Below are 19,780 nucleotides of genomic sequence, written 5' to 3'. Positions count from 1 at the left end.
CTCGGAGTGGCTCACAGAACAGAAGCACCTAGAGCCACAGGCAAGCACCTAGAGCCACAGGCAAGCACCTTGGGGGCAGGCCAGCCATGCCAGCTCTGCTCCTGCCCTCACTGACCCAGGCAGAAAACCCTCGGCTTCCTGTGGCTCTTGCTCCCGCAGTGAATTCTGATCATCGGGGGTGCAGGTCCGGAGTCAGGACAGAGCTGTCTCTCCAAGCACTAAGTGGTCTGAGCCCTCACCTACTCTTCTTTTTCTTTTCTTTTTTGTTAAGTTTAAAATTTTTTTTTCAGTTTTTTAAATTCTAATTTTTTTCCATTTTTTAAAAGCTTTATTGAAGTATAGCTGATTTACAATGTTGTGATCATTTCTGCTGCACAACAAAGTGATTCAGTTCCACACCTATCCATGCTGCTCTTCCTGAAAATTACTCTTGGGTTTGAGTAATTATTCCTTGTGCCCCAAAGACAAGGAAATGTGTCAAAACTACCACCCTGGGGGGAGGGGTGTTAAAACCAGTTAACATGTTGCATTGAATGAGTTCACTGAAGACGTAGTTATAAAATGCTATGCAGGAGTTCCCATTGTGGCAAAGTGGAAACAAATCCAACTAGGAACCATGAGGTTGCAGGTTCGATCCCTGGCCTCGCTCAGTGGGTGAAGGATCCAGTGTTGCCATGAGCTGTGGTGTAGGTCACAGAAGTGGCTCGGATCTGGCATTCATTCCTGTGGCTGTGGTGTAGGCTGGCAGCTGGAGCTCCGATTTGACCCCTAGCCTGGGAACCTCCATATGCTGTGGGTGAGGCCCTAAAAAGCAAAAAATAAATAAATAAATAAAATGCAAAAGCCAAAATAATTTTTGACAGGGAAGCTTTATATTTTTGATGATTATATCTTAATAACATGAGTTTCTAATTTAAGTTTACATTGAATTATGTAATGTGAAAGAGGGACAATTTGGAAAGTATAGTCTAAGAGTAATCAATTTAACTTAATTGATTAAAGGAAACCGGAAATGGCAGTAAATGATTACAAAAATTAAATACATACACACCCAAACAGCAAGAGGCAGAAAACAAATAAGTGACCATAAAAACAGAAAGTATAAAAAGAAGTTAAGTAAAAGTAAATATATAATACTAAATGCATACAAATGTATATACTAAATATAATATATACTAAATAATATATATTAATACTAATAATTGATATATACTGAAATATACAAATACATAATACTAATGTCAACTAATGGCTTAAACTTCTCTCTTTTTTTTTTTTTTTTGGTCTTTTTGCTATTTCTTGGGCCACTCCCGCGGCATATGGAGATTCCCAGGCTAGGGGTCAAATCGGAGCTGTAGCCACGGGCCTACGCCAGAGCCACAGCAATGCGGGATCCGAGCCGCGTCTGCAACCTACACCACAGCTCACGGCAACGCCGGATCGTTAACCCACTGAGCAAGGGCAGGGATCGAACCTGCAACCTCATGGTTCCTAGTCGGATTCGTTAACCACTGAGCCATGACGGGAACTCCTCTCTTTTTATTTTTCTTTTTAGGGCCATATCCGCAGCATATGGAGGTTCCCAGGCTAGAGGTCAAATCAGAGATACAGCTGCTGACCTACACCACAGCCACAGAAATGCAGGATGCAAGCCACATCTGAGACCTACACCACAGCTCATGGCAATGCCAGATCCTTAACCCATTGAGCGAGGCCAGGGATCGAACCCACAACCTCATGGTTCCTAGTCGGATTTGTCTCCGCTGCACCACAACAGGAACTCCCCAATCTCTTCTCTCTTCAAAAAGATTGCCAAATCCAGCTCTATCTGACTCAAAAAAAAAAAAAAAAAAAAAAGATTGCCAGATTTTCTCTCAAGATCTAACTGTATTTCATTTACAAGAGATACACAAAATAAACAAAAAGAATAAAATAAAAGGATGAGCAGACACTATCAATGAGTGATGCAGAAATCAGCCACTTAGAGAAAAAAAACAGATCCTTCTTTAACATCAAACACCACAAATAAATTACAGATAGAGTAAGTTTTCTTTTTAAAAGGCAAATCATTAAAAAAAACTAGAAGATACTAGGTAGAAATAATTGATGTGGTTTTAATACTAAATAATCCTTGTATTATATAATTTCTATGATTCTCTTCTAAATATGCAATCAGATATGATGAAAGCAACATGTACAAGCATGTATCTATAATTATTTTGTAAATGTTGATAAATTGGAAGCAACTTAAAGGTGTCATAGTGTAATAATTAAGTTGTAAATATGAGGGAAAAAAACAGAAAAAAAATAGCCAAATATTTAATAGTTGTCTGGATGTGGAAGAAACTTTTAACATTAGACAGGAAAAATCTGATGGATTCAATCACACAAACATAAGAACATCTTCATATTAAAAATTAAATTAAAAGAAAAATAACAAAATGAAGAAAATTACATTCAATAAATATGGCAGCCTAATATGAATTTAACCAAGAGGTTTTTTATAAATTAATGATAAAACGATGGTCATCCTCATAGAAAGGTGCCCTCAAAAGAAGGGAAATAGTTTCCCCTGTGTCACAGCAGGTTAAGGATCTGGCGTGGCTGCAGCTGTGGTGTAGAATTCAATCCCTGGCTAAAGAACTTACGTATGCCGCAGATGATGCAGTCAAAAAAGAAAAAAAAAAAAAAAGAGGCAGAAGAGAAATAAATAAATGAAGGAACTAGAGACTCTCACACTAGGTGAAGTGAGTCAGAAAGAGAAAGACAAATACCATATGAGATCACTTATATCTGGAATCTAATATAGGGCACAAATAAACCTTCCTACAGAAAAGAAACAAACTCCTGGACTTGGAGAACAGACTTGTGTTTCCCAAGGGGGAGGGGAAGGGAGGGGGATGGACCGGGAGTTTGGGGTTAGCAGATGCAAACTATTGTATTTGGAGTGGATGAGCAATGAGATCCTGCTGTATAGCTGTATATCTAGTCAATTGTGATGGAACATGATGGAGGATAAAGTGAGAAAAAGAATGTATATGTGTATATATATGTATGATTGGGTCACTTTGCTATACAGCAGAAATTGGCAGAACATTAGAAATCAACTATAATAAAAAAAATGAAAATCTTAAAAAAATAAATACAAATAAATGAAGGAACATTGAACCGCACCTGTGTGGAGAGGTGCTCTTCCCACTGATTTTACAGGCACATGTACCAGTCAGGGTTTGACAGAAGCCAAAGGCACACTCAGCTAGGACCTTGAGAAGACTGAATGAAAGGGCCATTTAGAGTAGACGGGGTTTAAGAAAATAACAAGGCCCTTCGAGGCACTTAGAAACTGGCAAGAACTGGAGGATGTCACCATCCCAGACCTGAGAAGCTGAAACAGCATCGCCAGCCCAGTAGGTACTGGGACCAAGACACTGACAGAGCTGCAATGCCAAGGCAGGAGAACAGGAGGAGAAATACCCCAGTGGCTCTCTTCCACCCTCCAATCTCCTGCTGACCCTCTCATTGGCTGAACTCAACTAGAAACCACAGGGCCACGGGGCCTGGATGATGCCATCAGTAAGAGTCAGTGCCCGGGGTGTAAGCCGTACTGGCTTCACGGGCATGCAGCCTGTGAAGTCACACAGAAGCCCAGACTTGGAAGGTATTCAGCTTGATTGAAGGCTCTACTGTCACCTTTTTGAGATTTTTAATAATATTTGAGGAGTTCCTGTCGCGGCTCAGCAGAAACAAATCTGACAAGCATCCATGAGGACGCAGGTTTGATCCCTGGCCTCACTCAGTGGGTTAAGGATCTGGCATTGTTGTGAGCTGTGGTGTAGGTCCCAGACACGACTCAGATCTGGTGTGGCTGTGGCTGTGGCATAGGCCGGTGGCTACAGCTCTGATTCAACCCCATATGGGAACCTCCATATGCTGCAGGTGTGGCCCTAAAAAGACAAATAATAATAATATTTGAACAGGGGTCCCACATTTTCATTTTACATCAATCCCCACAAATTGTGTAGTTGGTCTTGGGTGCAAAACAAGCCATAGAAACAAACAAGCAAAGAAACCAAAAAACAAAAAACAAAACCCCCAAAAAAGACAATGGGTAGGGGAAGAGGGAAATAGAGAGAAGCTACATAGCGAATATTTTCTAATATTTAACATTTTTTATTATAGTTGCTTTACAATGTTCTATCAATTTCTGCTGTATAGCAAAGCAACCCAGTCATACATATATACATACACTTTTTTTTCTCATATTATCTTCCATCATGTTCTGCAAATATTTTTGAAATTATCATCCACGGTGGGCTATGATTGAGGATATGGGCATTCACACATTATCAGAGTATTAGCTATGGAAATGTGGCAACATAGATCAAAATCTAAGGCACATTTATCTTTTGAAACTCCATTTCTAGGATATTATGCTAAAGGGAAAAAAGTGATTAGAAAAGGCCACGAGCAGTCCCAAAATAGTCAATGATTCATTTAAGGATCATACATCCTACAACAGAATAATATGAGGCTCAGTGAGTTTAAGGGATTTGCCCAAGGTCACATAGAGAACTATTTCTGGAAGCAAGAACTAAATCCAAGTGCCTTGGCTCCCAAATATGAGCTCTTAACCATGCACTAGTCTTGCATATTTTCCCTAAGAAAATCATCATAAACAAAATTTCATAGACAACCTCAGCAATGTCGGTCTAATGTCAGTGAAAAGCTGAGAATAACCGAATTATCTAATAACAAGGAGTTGGCAAACTAGATCATGTACATTCACATGATGGAATACTGTGTCCATGAAAAAGAGTGTTTACAAAAGAATTTCCAATGACGTGAGGTAAGAGGGAGTGCGTGTGTGTGTGTGTGTGTGTGTGTGTATGTGTGTCTTCTACAGGCGTATATGGGCATAGAAGGGAAATAATTGACAATGTTGACAGAGATTGTCTCTAATATGAGGATTTAGCTTTGTTTTAATTTCTTCATGCTTTTCTGCATTCTTCACATTTCCCTGGCTTTATATTAGAGCTCTTCCATTTGCAACAACCAAGAGTCACGACATCTTCCAAGCCCCCCTCCCATCCTGCAGCAGAGGAGGGGATGGAGGTCCTGGGAGAGAGTGACCTCCCTGAGATCAAGGAGTACCCCAGATGACAGAGCAGGCACAGAACCTTTGTCTTTTATCCTCTATGTAATGTCTTCCCAACATGCAACTGAAGACCATCTAGAGGAGCAGGTGCCTAAACCACCCAGAGTCTACTGGCAAAAGCAGAGGTGCTGTAGCTGGCCAGGACATGCACATGCACTGAAGGACGCTCTTGGGAGGCAAGCAGACCAGCATCTTGGGGTGGTCCAGCTGGGCAAGCAGAGACCCACCCTCCCCCATGCTCCCACATCACTGATATTCCCAGCATTCATAGGTAAGCCCCGCTCCTGAAGACAGTTCGATGACACACTTACTAGTTGAGTTGCTGCGTGTCCTTTGGTGACAGGCTTTGGGAAACAGGAAGTTACTACCTTGCGCGTCTAGTTTTCCAGACTTTTCTCGAGAGGAAGTTGAAGAAGCTTCCTGCAAAACAATGCCCATGTTTTATTCAGCAAGTTAGTTAGAACAGAAAAACATGTCTAGAAAGCTTAGATTTTGACACTGAACATGGAAGTGCTTGTTCCTCTAAATGACAGGCTCTCTGAGGACAGAGATTTAGAATTACCGTCATCCATTAACTCATAGATATATTAATTCATTTAGTAAAATTTAAAAAAATCAATTCATTTAATAAAGAATATTAAGGAGTTCCCATTGTGGCATAGAGCAAACAAATCCAACTAGTATCCCTGAGGATGAGGGTTTGATCCCTGGCCTTGCTCAGTGGGTCAGGGATCCAGCATTGCCACGAGTTGTGGTGTAGGTCTCAGATGTGGCTCAGACCCCGCTGTGACTGTGGTGTAGGCTGGCAGCTGCAGCTCCGATTAGACTCCTAGCCTGGGAATTTCCATATGCTGCAGGTATGGCCTAAAAAAAGAATATTAAAAAGTAATACTCTTTATGTTATAAAGAATATAAATTATAATAAAGAAACTAGCAACTGCATCAATGTTGAACTAACACCATAAATGCTGAAAGGCTATATCAGGTATTACGTGTCAGGTTCTTTTTTAGGCATTAGGGGTTTAGCTCTGAATTAAGACAGGGAAGGATACTGATCTTGAAGAAAAGACATTTCAGTAAAGGAAGGCCAACAACAAACAAACAAGCAAGCAAATAATGGTGAAAAAGGACGACAGAGAATAAGAAGTGCTATGAAGAAAAAACTAGAGAGTGACATGAGTGGGAGGCTGAAAGGTATGTTTTAGAGAAGAAGATCAAGTAAGTTCCATTGTTCGGGCACATAATAGGCACTCAGAATCAGTCACTGAATGAATACTATATAAACAGACTTCTTAATATTGAACCATCCATGCATTCTTGAGTGTATTATGATTTTATTTTTTATTTTTTATTTTATTTTTTTTGCTTTTTGGGGCCACATCCATGGCACATGGAGGTTCCCAGGCTAGGGGTCTCATCAAAGATAAAGCTGCCAGCCTACGCCAGAGCCACAGCAACACCAGATCCGAGCCGCATCTGCAACCTACAACACAGCTCACGGCAACACGCAGATCCTTAACCCACTGAACCCAGGGTCAGGGATCAAACCCACAACCTCATGGTTCCTAGTCAGATTCGTTTCCAATGAGCCACAACAGGAACTCCTTTTTTTGCCTTTTTAAAATGATTTTATTATACTGCTGATTTTTCTCTGTGAAGATTTCATATTCTAAAAATCAATATTCTCAAGCTAAATTTGGTTATCATTCTGTTATTCTTTTTCCACTTTGGCTTGTTGATCAAATTTTCCCTGCTTCTTTTTCAAACTAATAATTGGGAAACTCATTGTACCGAGCCTATAAGCAGTATGTATTAAACAACACACTTGAATTCATCTATAAGGGCCAGTAATGAAAGAGAAAACACATGACCCTTCCTCAAGTAAGATGAGAATTTGACACAACTTTCACTCCCTTCCCTCTTCTGATGCTGGTATTTTAGAAACTGGGGATACAGGGATCGAGGATAGAGGTTGATAATGAGGATAATGGTATGATTTATTTTACTTCTCTTCCCAGAATTGTTTTTTATATTGTTTTTCTATCACATACATTTATTAGCCGCAATGATCTTGACTTAATTCTTGAGTTATGTTGGCTTTATTACTCATTACCATAGTCCTTAAGAGAGAAAGAGAGAGTATGTGTGTGTTTGCAAGAAATCTGTGCAGATGGAAAGCTCTCTGAATATTTGTATGTCTGAGAATGTCTTTCTGTGGTTGTCACACTTGAATAATTTGCTGAGTATAGAATTTGGGGGTATAGGTTATTCTATCTGGAAACTCTAGCTGGCTCAAATGCTACCTGGGATTTAGCGTTCAAGCGGAGTGGTTTGCTAGGGGTAACTGCCACCCTTTTCTGACAGGTCCGTCTTGTTCCAAGCCAGGCTTGGCAGTGCCTGGTTAATTTCATGTGCCAAGTGCCTGCAGACTTCCAGCAGCTGGTGCATTTCCCAGAGTGGAAGGAAGACCTCTCTGAGACCTCTGACTATGCACCTAGGAACTCAGCCTTCCCTCCAGCCCCTGGCCCCATGAGTTGGTGGGTTCTGGAGGGTTCTGCTGGCCTCTGTCCCACTCATTTCCCAGACCTCTCCCTTTCGTGTGGTCAACATGAGGCTAAGGAACCATTCCCTCAATCTTATCTCACCTGCACTAAGTCAGGGAGAAATTTCTCATGGGTCCCAGAATATGGTTGGCCCCTTCCCATGGCTTCCTGTTCTGACATGCATTTCTCACCACTGTTTTTTGTTATTGTTGTTGTTTTGTTTTTAATTTTTGGTAGGCATTTCTAAGAGGTGGGGGGAGTTAATAAAGTGTACTCTGGAACCATCTGGAGCCAGAAGTCCACTCACAGCTTTTTTTTTTTCATTTTAAAACTGTATCCAGTTCTGACATAAGGGGATCCTGCAAGAAACCACACATCAGTTCCCTTTTATTTCTTGTACACATCAATGTTTAAAATCAGAGAATTCGTCTTTTTAGACACTCATTTTCCTTCTCGACAGCAGATGGCGCTATATTAACCTGAACAAAATTATCTTCTCTAACCCAGGTAGCCCAAGGTGCTTTTTAAAGGAGAGAACAGAAGGTGGTTAGTTCAGTTGAATCCTTGGCACTCTAAATTTCTAAGACTTAGAATGACTGGTTCTAAGTCCTAATAATGACTGGTTCCTTGAATTAATTGTTTCGCAAAATATATTAATCAATAGCTTTTACTCCACTACAATAATTTCTCCAGGTCATGTCCTAATTCTAACATAAAGACAGGCCTCTGGCATTATTCCCACTTCTTGATGTTCTCCAGTGACTATGAAAATAAATAATAAGGTGAGATTTCAGTAGCTCTTTTGGATTCACATAACACAGAAGAGCCTAATAAAACAGCCAGTGTGTGTACTTGTTCCAAGTGGAGCCTTATTTGCAAAGCACAGTTGAAATGTATATTTTCCACCAAATATCTAGTAAGATGAAGATAAATAAGTAAATGAGGTATACACCAAAACATGAAATACTAAGCATCTTTTAAAATAACATTTATAGGAGTTCCCGTCGTGGCGCAGTGGTTAACGAATCCGACTAGGAACCATGAGGTTGCGGGTTCGGTCCCTGCCCTTGCTCAGTGGGTTAACGATCCGGCGTTGCCGTGAGCTGTGGTGTAAGCGTTGCGGTGAGCTGTGGTGTAGGTTGCAGACGCGGCTCGGATCCCGCGTTGCTGTGGCTCTGGCGTAGGCCAGTGGCTACAGCTCCGATTCGACCCCTAGCCTGGGAACCTCCATATGCCGCGGGAGCGGCCCAAGAAATAGCAACAACAACAACAATAACAACAAAAGATAAAAAAAAATTTAAAAAATAAATAAAATAACATTTATAAGGAGCTCTGGGGCCATAGATGTACCTGTATTTTCATAGTAAGTTTTTTTAAAAAAAAGATATTATATTGTGAATAGAGTCTGACTACAATCAAGTAAAACAGGCATAGAAAAAGGACTGTAGGAGTCCCCTTCATGTCTCAGTGGAAACGAATCTGACTAGTAACCATGAAGACGCAGGTTGGATCCCTGGCTTCCCTCAGTGGGTTAAGGATCTGGCATTGCTGTGGCTGTGGCATAGGCTGGAAGCTATAGCTCCGATTGGACCCCTAGCCTGGGAATTTCCATATGCCACGGGTGTGGCCCTAAAAAAGACAAAAAAAAAGGACTGTAAATAAATACACGAAAATAGTAACACTCCTTCATTCACCATATTTTACTAAACACTTGCTATATATGAAGCACAGTTCTAAACATGTATATGTTTGTATATATATATGTATATATACAGTTCGAAGTATACATATGTGTTTATTTTTGTGCGTATATATGCATATATGTATATAAACACGCACACATGTATATTGCAGTACTTGAGAAAGACAAGGTCCTACTCTCATGAAATGGCAGGAATGTGTTTGGGTGATGGGGTTACAGATACTTATTTTCTTTTTTCTACACCTGAGCATTTTTCATATATGCTACAATAAGCAGGTATTACTTTTACAATTGGACAAGAAAGAAATGATTAATTCTATCTTTATTTCAATTGTCATTAGTAGACTTAAGACAAAGAGTGTTTGTTGTTAAATTTCTTTCTTTTTATCCTCTTTATAAAGCTCCCTGTCCAAAGCATGATTTAGAAATTGCTTGACATCTAGAGCCAGTTGATGGCAGGAGAATGAATGACAGTGGAGCTTTCTTTTCATGTCACATTTAGAAGAAGGAATCTTAAAAATTCTTTAGACCTTATCCAAAAGAAATTGAACCAGATCAACCACTTGACTTCTGCTCTCTGCATTTCAGTGGCTCAGCCTTCTCTACCACGCGCCAGGAGCAGCAATCTCACTGTGCACTTGCCAGCCATGGAGCCTCTTCTGCACACACGAGTCTCTCCTCACAACTCTATGTCCTCCAACTACAGCCAACTCAGACATGAGACATGCAGCCTCTTCCAGGTAGCAGGTCTCTGAACTAGCTGGAGACCTCAATAAGTTAGTTGTATCTAACTAAGTTACTGTCAAGCTCTTGGATGGCAAAGAAAAATTGATGTGCTTCCTCTTGAGCATAGACCCAGACAAAACTCTAATTCGAAAAGACACATGCACCCCTACGTTCATAGCAGTTCTGTTCACAATAGCCAAGACATGGAAACAACCTAAATGTCCATTAGCAGATGAATAGATAAAGATGCAGTACATATCCACAATGGAATACTACTAAGCCATAAAAAAGAACAAAATAATGCCATCTGCAGCAACATGGATGGACCTAGAGATTATCATACTAAGCATAGTAAGGCAGAGAGAGGAAGGCAAATACCATATGATACCGCTTACATGTGAAATCTAAAATAGGACACAAATGAATGTCTACAAAACAGAAACACACTCACAGACTTAGCAGACTTGTGGTTGGCAAGGGGAGGGAAGGATTGGGAGGCTGGGATTAACAGATGCAAACTAGTATATATAGAATGGATGAACAACAAGGTAGCAAGTGTAGCACAGAATACTCAATATCCTGTGATAAACCATAATGGAAAAGAATATAAATATGAATATAAAAAAGCATACATATATAAATATAAATAAACCACTTTGCTGTACTGCAGAAATTAACATGACATTGTAAAAGGACTATACTTCAAAAAGAATTTTTTTTTTGTCTTTTGTCTTTTTAGGGCCGCACCTGCAGCACATGGACGTTCCCAGGCTAGGGGTCTAATTGGAGCTACAGCTGCCAGCCTACACCACAGCCACAGCAATGCCAGATCCAAGCTGCATCTGCAACCTACACCACAGCCCTCGGCAATGCCAGATCCTTAACCCACTGAGTGAGGCCAGGGATCGAACCCGCAACCTCACGGTTCCTAGTTAGATTTGTTTCTGCTGTGCCACGACAGGAACTCGCCCAAAAAAATTTAAAAAAAATTTAATGTGCTTCATTTTGACATGGTTGTGGTATGAACTTAAATACTGGAGGGTTACTACCTACAGGGAGAATGGAAATGTACTACTGCAAACAGAAGATGAGGTCTAAGTAGCAATTTTCCATCAGACATGTATGTAAAAAACTACATGGTTCCTTAAAAAAATCCAAAAATACAAGTAATGCACAAGTTCTGCGGACCTTCTATTTCTTGGACATCAACCAGGGTCCAGTGCTCGCCCAGACTGTGGGATCATCGCAAGGTACTGTTCCTTCTTTTCATGGAAAAAACCCTGAGCTTATTCCTCTTAGAATGCACAGTGACTGCATTCCTCTTAGGAAAGCACAGTGGGAGTTCCCATCATGGCTCAGTGGTTAACGAACCCAACTAGCATCCATGAGGACTCGGGTTCGATCCTTGGCCTCGTTCAGTGGGTTAAGGATCTGGTGTTGTGTGAGCTGTGGTGTAGGTCGCAGATGCAGCTCAGATCCCACGTTGCTGTGGCTGTGGCGTAGGCCGGTGGCTACAGCTCCTATTCGACTCCTAGCCTGGAAACCTCCATATGCCACCATGCAGGCCTAAAAAAAAAAAGACAAGAAGACAGAAAAAAAAAAAAAGGAAGGAAAAGAAAAGCACAGTGGAAGAGAGCAGAGAGGGTCGTGAGACCAGCAGCATTAAAGCCTCTCATGACCCTGGACTTGTCAGCTACTTGTCTGAGCTCAGTATCCTGTTCTGTAAGCTGGAGAGGTGGACTTAACTTCTGCAACCACTTGACAGCCCTATCCTTTTGATGTAACTGCTGATCCTGTTGAAAGAGCGAAAGGGCTACTGTCCTCTCTGAAATGATCACATGTCAGAAGATCATTCACAAGAACGAACGACTTTCCTTTGGCTCTCAGAGACGCCTGGTCGCTCTCCAGCAAGGAGGTCCTGGGTGGAGCGGTTTCTCATCAAAGGAGTCTCTGTGGGAGCCCCTGGGAACATGTGCAGGGTACCACTCCCCTCCCAGCCCGCAGAAAAGATCTCTTCTGTGTTCCTGCTCCCAAGGTGGGGCTGCTCTCAAAAGCTGAGGATTTGTCCCCTGAGGCCAGAGGCTGGCAAAGTCCTTTCCAGACACATTTCTCCTTGTTCTCATCAGCGACTGCACCCAGAGCAGCAGTTCTGTGGGTGACATCACCATCGTCACCTGGGCGGAAAATCTCTACGTGGATCAGCCCCCCTGGTGCCTGAGTGGGGAATAAGGGGGATGGTCCAGAGAGCCCTTGATGGTATTTTTCCCCAAGTAAGGACCAGTCAGGTAACTGTTAGAACTTAACAGCCAACCTCAAGAAATGGAAACAAACAAACAGACAAACATGACCTGCATGTAACCAAGGAAGAAACCCGAATGAAAATGCAGAATTCTGGGGCATTTCTGTCCTGCAAGCAACATTATTTTTGGAGTCTAACCTCCTCCCTGAGGGTTAGAAGGCTCTATTGCTCTCTTAGGAAGCTTCCATCTATACACAGAACCTTGACATTGCTGACAGAGCTTGACACTTCTGGAGGCTGGTGACTGCATTCCTCTTAAATACAAGCCTTTCCATTTTCTCTTTGAACTGAGAAGCTATAGCTGCTCCAGTCTAAGGGAACCACAAAATATAATTCAAGTGCCCTCCTGATCAAGGCTGGTTTTCTGTGGTTGGGTTGATCATACAGCAGCAGGCTTTGATCTCTAAGTCATAAGGATAAACAACTGGCCCCCACAGATTGGTTCTGGGATGGTCACATGCTCACGTGGGATGTGGAAGCTGCATCCCTCCTGATATGGAAAGGAAGGGTGGAAACCAGAAACCTAGGAGTCCCCCCAGTGTCCTCCTTCTCCTCCTGTGGTCCCCCCATGACCACAGTTACCAAGTCCCTATAATTCCACCTTCTCAAATTTCTCCAACACATCCATTCTCCCTGCCTATGTTCTAGTTCATAGTATTCCTTTGAGATTAGACTATTACAGTGGCCGAGGGGGTCTAGGAAAAGTGTTTTTAAGAATATTTTTAACAAACATTCTGGGACAAATGGATATTCTCATTTAAAAGAATAAAGTTGGGAGGCACAGTCTTCAGGGCATGAGCCTGCTGTGACCCTGCTTTCTCACACCATACACAAAAATTAATTCAAAATAAATCAAGACCTATATGTAAAGATACAACTATAAAACTCTTAAAAGAAAATACAGGAATAAAGATTCATGACTGGGTCAGAGAAAGACTGGGTAGATATGACATCAAAAACACAAGTGACAAAAGAAAATACAGATAAATGGACTTTTTTGAAATTAAAAACTTTTGTGTTTCAAAGGATTCCACCAAGAGAGTGAAAAGACAACCCACAGAATTGAAGAAAATGTATGCAAATCATGTATCTGATATGGAACCTGTATCAAGAATATATAAAGAGGAGTTCCCATTATGGCTCAGCAGTAATGAACCCAACTAGTATCCATGAGGATGTGGGTTTGATCTCTGGCCTTGCTCAGTGGGTTAAGGATCCAGCCTTGCCATGAGCTGTGGTGTGGGTCACAGATGCGGTTCGGATCTGGCAATGCGATGGCTGTGGCACAGGCCAGCAGCTGCAGCTCTGATTTGACCCCTAGCCTGGAAACCTCCATATGCTGCAGGTATGGCCCTAAAAAGACCAAAAAAAGACATATACATATATAAAGAACTTTTACAATTCAATACTAAAGAAATAATCCAATTTTTAAATGGACAAAGTATCTGATTAGGTATCTTCCACCAAAAGATATACTAGAAGACAAGAAGCACATGAAAACATATTCAATGTCATTAGCCATCAAGGAAATGCAAATCAAAACCATAATGAGATGATGGAAGATAATATAAGAAAGGGAATATATATTTGCATGTATGTGTATACATATATGTATATGTGACTGGGTCACTTTGCTATACAGCAAAAATTGACACACCCTTGTAAATCAACTACCCTTTAATAAAATAATGAAAACAACTAGCATGTAAAATAAATATCCTGCAAAATAACCAAAAAAAAAAAACCCCTTCACAATGAGATCCCACTTCACACCAACTCGGACAGCTTTCTTCACACCCTCTTAACATCCGCTCATACCTGGAGGATTTGGAAAAATTAGAACCCTCATGCATCACTGGTGGAAATGTAAAATCAGGTTGATGCTTTGGAAGGAGTTTGGCAGCTCTTCTGAAAGTAAGATATGGAGTTACCAGACGATTCAGCAATTCCCTTAGGTATCTACTCAAGAGAAAGGAAAACACACATCCACACCAAGACTGGTGCACAAATGTTCAAAACCGCATTTATACCTTATGGCCAAAAAGCAGACATGACCCGTGTCCCTCAGCTGATGAACATATGAATAAATGTGGAATCTCTATACAATGGAATATGATTGGGCAACAAAAAGGAATGAAGTACTAACACATGCTGTGACATAATGACCCTGGAACACATGACACTAAGTGACAAAATAGTATATGATTCCCTTTATAGCAAATGTCCAGAACAGTCCTGTCTATAGAGATGGAAAGTAGATTAGCAGATGATTAGGGATGGAGCAGTAGTGTGATAGGCAGAAGAGTTGGGGGGAATGGGGAATGACGGCTCCTGGGTGTTAGACTGCCGTTGGGGGGTGATGAGAACATTCTATAATCAGATAGTGGTGAAACCTGCAGCACTATGTAAACACACTAAAAACCAGGTAATAGTGCACATTAAATAGGTGAATTGTATGTTATGTGAGTGATATCTTAATAAAACCATTTAAAATAGAACAGTCATTCATTCACAATTTCCCTGCCCCCAATCGTTTCTCACTCAGTCCCTCTACACTCCGCCAAAGCACAATTTTGCAAACATGCAAATGGTACTCAGGAGACATCCTGAGTAAACCTCTGATGGATTCAAGATCAAATCCAAACTCCCCAGCATGTCATTGAAGGCCCTTCCTTCCCTCACACTACCCAGGCTGACTCGAGCCTCCCTTGCACCCAGTTAGTCACATTTCCTATCAGTGGACCCTTGTGTGTCCTGTCCTGTCCTGATTGTGTAGTTACCCATCCTGGCACCCCTTCTCTCTTGGAGAAGCAATTTAGGAGAGTTCCCATTGTGGCTCAGCGATAACAAGCCCAACTAGTATCCACAAGGATGCGGGTTTGATCCCTGGCCTCGCTCAGTGGGTTAAGGCACTGGCATTGCCACAAGCTGCTGCATAGGCTGTGGATGAGGCTTGGCTCTGGTGCTGCTGTGACTGTGATGTAGGCCAGCAGTTATGGCTTGGATTTGACCCTAGCCTGGGTGTGGCCCTAAAAAAAAAGACTTTAAAAAAAGGGGGGGGGAAATCAATTTATATATCACTAACTTTATAGTAATGTTTCCAGGCTAGGGGTTGAATTGGAGCTGCGGCCGCTGGCCTACACCACAGCCACAGCCACAACAGATCTGAGCCATGTTTGCGACCTACACCACAACACTGGATCCCCAACCCACTGAGCAAAGCCAGAGATAGAACCCACATTCTCATGGATACTAGTCCGGTTCATTATTGCTTAACCACAGTGGGAACTCTCAATTGTTCTTTTTTTTTTGTCTTTTGTCTTTTTAGGGCTGCACCTGCGGCACAGCATATGGAGGTTCCCAGGCTAGGGGTCGAATCGGAGCTGTAGCCCTGGGCCTGTACCACTGCCACAGCAACGCCAGATCCGAGCAGTATCTGCGACCTATACCACAGCTCATGGCAACGCCAGATCCTTAACCCACTGAGTGAGGCCAGGGATAGAACCCACAACCTCATGGTTCCTAGTCAGATTCGTTTCTGCTGCACCACGACAGGAACTCCTCAACTGCTCTTTTTTAAAAAATCTTTTATAGGAGTATGGTTGACTTATGGACCATGTTGTATTAGTTTCAGGTGTACAGCAAAGTGGCTCAGTCAACTATTCTTACATGTTTGTTTTTCCAAATACACCACAGAATTAAGTTGTCTGGTTAAATAAATCTTCTTACTAATTTTGGAAGAGCTACCCCAAATCTAACAACAACTGTAGAAAATACCACTTTCCTAAAAGCTGGATATTTTTCTCTAAAAACAAGGTCTTTATTTCTAAATATTTAACAGAAATGCCTCTCAGTGGAATTTTTATCACATTAAGTTACAGTGGGATTATTAGGAAGATTAAACGAAATAACATATGCAAAGTACCTGATTCCATGACCAGCAAGAACCCTAAGCATCCAATCGGTTACCAAGTAGAGTCAATTTCTCAATTCTGCCACTTCCTTTTAGTAGGCTAGTAATTTATTGTAAGAAATAATAGGGCAAAATACAAAAAGACATGTGTACAACGATCTTCATCATCGTGTTATTTGTAATAGAAAACATGGGAGGAGGAGTTCCCGTTGTGGCTCAGCGGAAATGGATCTGACTAGCATCTATGAGGACTTGGGTTCGATTCCTGACCTTGCTCAGGGGGTTGAGGATCCGGCATTGCCATGAGCTGTGGTGTAGGTCACAGATGTGGCCCAGATCCTGCCACTGGCATGAGCTGTGGTGTGTAGGCTGGCAGCTGTAGCTCTGATTCGACCCTTACCCTGGGAACCTCCATATGCTGCAGGTGCAGCCCTAAAAAGACAAGGAAGGAAGGAAGGAAAGAAAGCAAGGAAGGAAGAAAAGAAGACAAAGGAAGGAAGGAAGAAAACACAGGAGGAAATGTTCAATGTTAGGAAAGTGATCGAAGTTTAAAACGGGAGAACTCGGAGTTCCTGTCGTGGCGCAGTGGTTAACAAATCCGACTAGGAACCATGAGGTTGCAGGTTCCATCCCTGGCCTTGCTCAGTGGGTTAAGGACCCAGCGTTGCCGTGAGCTGTGGTGTAGGTTATAGACATAAATTGGATCCCATGTTGCTGTGGCTGTGGTGTAGGCTGGCCGCTGCAGCTCCGATTCCACCCCTAGGCCTGGGAACCTCCATATGCCAAGGGAGCGGCCCTAGAAAAGGCAAAAAGACGAAAAAAAAAAAAAAAACAGGAGAATTCTATTTCTGGAAGTCTGATGGACTAATTATTTGGATCCTTCTGCTTAAACAAGTAAAAGTGTTGGGCCAGATGTAAATGTACCAATGAAATAGCAAATGGGCAAGAAATTCTCGAAGGCCAAAAAGTAAAATAAAGGCTGCACCATAGTCCAGAAGCTGGTTGTTGCCCTGAATCATTTAATGAACTGACTGAACTTAAACTTCATTTTCTATAGCTTTATGGGTTATTGAGAGCAGACAGGAAGTCTTGGTTCCGTCTCAAGATGAGGAGTTTAATAGAACTCTCATCTTACATAGAGGGAGCCCCAAAGGATTTTATCTTCATTTTAAATGTGGACTGGAAATAAATCCATCCCACCCTCAGGAACTGCATGAAAATTGTCAGTCTGGAAACGGCCCTAAATGGAAGGGGGAAAATCCTTCCTGATTTGCTGGTGAATAATAATTACCACATGGTCCTCACAAGAGTTGGCAACCCTAATTCATACCACATGGATGTCTTAAAAAACCTCTAGACAAGAATTCAGCTTAAAATTGTTCCAGGGCAGTAGGACCCTAACCACCTGGTGGAAGCAAATTCAAATCTTCTCTGGGGGAAGGAACCAGCTTTGACTTAAGTCACAAAGAGTCCTGCAAGGAAGGGGACAGATGTTATGAGATCTCGGAGGAAAATTTTTTTAAGAAATTGTTTAACATAGGAGTTCCCGTCGTGGCGCAGTGGTTAACGAATCCGACTAGGAACCATGAGGTTGCGGGTTCGGTCCCTGCCCTTGCTCAGTGGGTTAACGATCCGGCGTTGCCGTGAGCTGTGGTGTAGGTCGCAGACGTGGCTCGGATCCCGTGTTGCTGTGGCTCTGGCGTAGGCCGGTGGCTACAGCTCCGATTCAACCCCTAGCCTGGGAACCTCCATATGCCACGGGAGCGGCCCAAGAAATAGCAACAACAACAACAACAACAACAACAAAGAAATTGTTTAACATAAAACACACATTGAAATATGGAACCATGAGAGAGAACCAGAAGTAGTAATACACTTCAAGATTGGATCTGAAAAGACTTCAAATCGTGGAAAGACTGGACACTCAAAAAATTTTTAAATTTGTTTACTATTTTAAAGATATCATTAAAGACTTGAAGGAGAGAGAAACGGTAAAGTTTCCAAGCATACTTGAAAAAGAACTAAGACATTTTTAAAAAATTAATAATGTTTAGGAGTTTCCATCATGGCTCAGTGGTAACAAACCCAACTAGCATCCATGAGGACGTGGGTTTGATCCCTGGCCTCGCTCAGTGGGTTAAGGATCCAGCGTTGCTGTGGCCGTGGTGTAGGCCGGCAGCTACAGCTCCCATTCGACCCCAACTTGGGAACTTCCACATGCCATGGATGTGGCCCTAAAAAGACAAAAAAAAAATTAAGAATATTTAAAAATAAGCAGGTGAACAGCAGATTAGATGGCACTGAAGAGAAGATAAAAGGATGAAAAACAAATCAAAAAATACCCAGATGGCAACAAAAGGGGGTGGAAAATATGAAAAGAGGTTAAGAAGCATTAAGATAAAAGTGAAAAAGCATCACATCTAATCTGAGTTCCAGACAGAGGGGCTAGAAGTCATCAGAAAGAGACATGTGCTTACGATAATGTTTGTGGTTTTCCAGTCCTAACGAAAGACATCAATCCAGGTTCATTAGACCCAAGGAATTCCAAATAAGACAAATAAAAGAAATGCATACTTAGCTCCTAGTGAAACTGCAGCACATCAACACATATGAAAGACCTTTAAAATATCTGGAAGGAAAAGCCAGACTATCTTCAAGTGGGCCACAAACTTAAAACTCACATCCAACTGCAATTGTATTAAGTCAAACACAGTGAAATAATTAAGTCAATGTGGCAAGAGAAAATAACCATCCACATAGAACTGTGTACCAGCTAAAATATCTGTAAAGAATGAGTAAAAGAAAGATCTCTTCCTATATAAAACTCGAGGAATTTTGCTTCCAGCATGATCTCACTCAAGAAATCCCCCCGAAAAAAATGTTTTTAGCGAGAGTAAAGTGATCCCAGCTTGAAGGCCTATAGTATAAAGAATGATGATAACAGGAAGGAGGAAGTATGTGGAAAAATCTAAACAAAGCATGACTGTTTGAAATAATAATACCTGTGGTTTTACAAATAAAAGTAGAGCGAATTACCTGAAAACAACATAAGTCAGGAGAGAGCCCTCGTGGAGTGAAAATACTTAATGGCTTGGGGGTTCTGTTGTGGTTCACTCCAACTAGTGGAGTTCCCAACAGGGTGCAGCAGAAATGAATCCAACTAGTACCCATGGGGATGTGGATTCAATCCCTGGCCTCACTCAGTGGGTTGAGGATCTAGCATTGCCATGAGCTACGGTGTATGTCAAAGATGCGGCTCGGATCCCGAGTTGCTGTGGCTGTGGTGTAGGCTGGCAGCTGTAGCTCCAATTTGACCCCTAGCCTGGGAACCTCCATATGCCACGGGTGTGGCCCTAAAAAGAAAAAAAAAAAAAAAAAAAGAAGAAGAAGAAGAAGAACCTAACAAGTATCCGTGAGGAGGATGTGAGTTCGATCCCTCGCC

The 19,780-nt window shown here is 41.8% G+C and overlaps 1 protein-coding gene across 4 annotated transcripts in view; it reads right to left on the bottom strand.

Annotated features, from left to right (window-relative positions):
- The window catches only part of IL16 (interleukin 16), a 128,535-nt gene that overhangs the window by 50,178 nt on the left and 58,577 nt on the right, over nucleotides 1–19,780 (bottom strand). For all 4 annotated transcript variants that reach the window (XM_047795470.1, XM_047795467.1, XM_047795468.1 and 1 more), the window contains exon 3: nucleotides 5,467–5,575. In XM_047795470.1, the coding sequence (XP_047651426.1) occupies nucleotides 5,467–5,575 (109 nt within the window). The remainder of the gene's footprint in view (nucleotides 1–5,466; nucleotides 5,576–19,780) is intronic.

Source organism: Phacochoerus africanus, chromosome 9, assembly GCF_016906955.1.
Source record: "Phacochoerus africanus isolate WHEZ1 chromosome 9, ROS_Pafr_v1, whole genome shotgun sequence".
Taxonomy (NCBI): Eukaryota; Metazoa; Chordata; class Mammalia; order Artiodactyla; family Suidae; genus Phacochoerus; species Phacochoerus africanus.
This window is presented reverse-complemented; position numbering and strand designations above follow the sequence as displayed.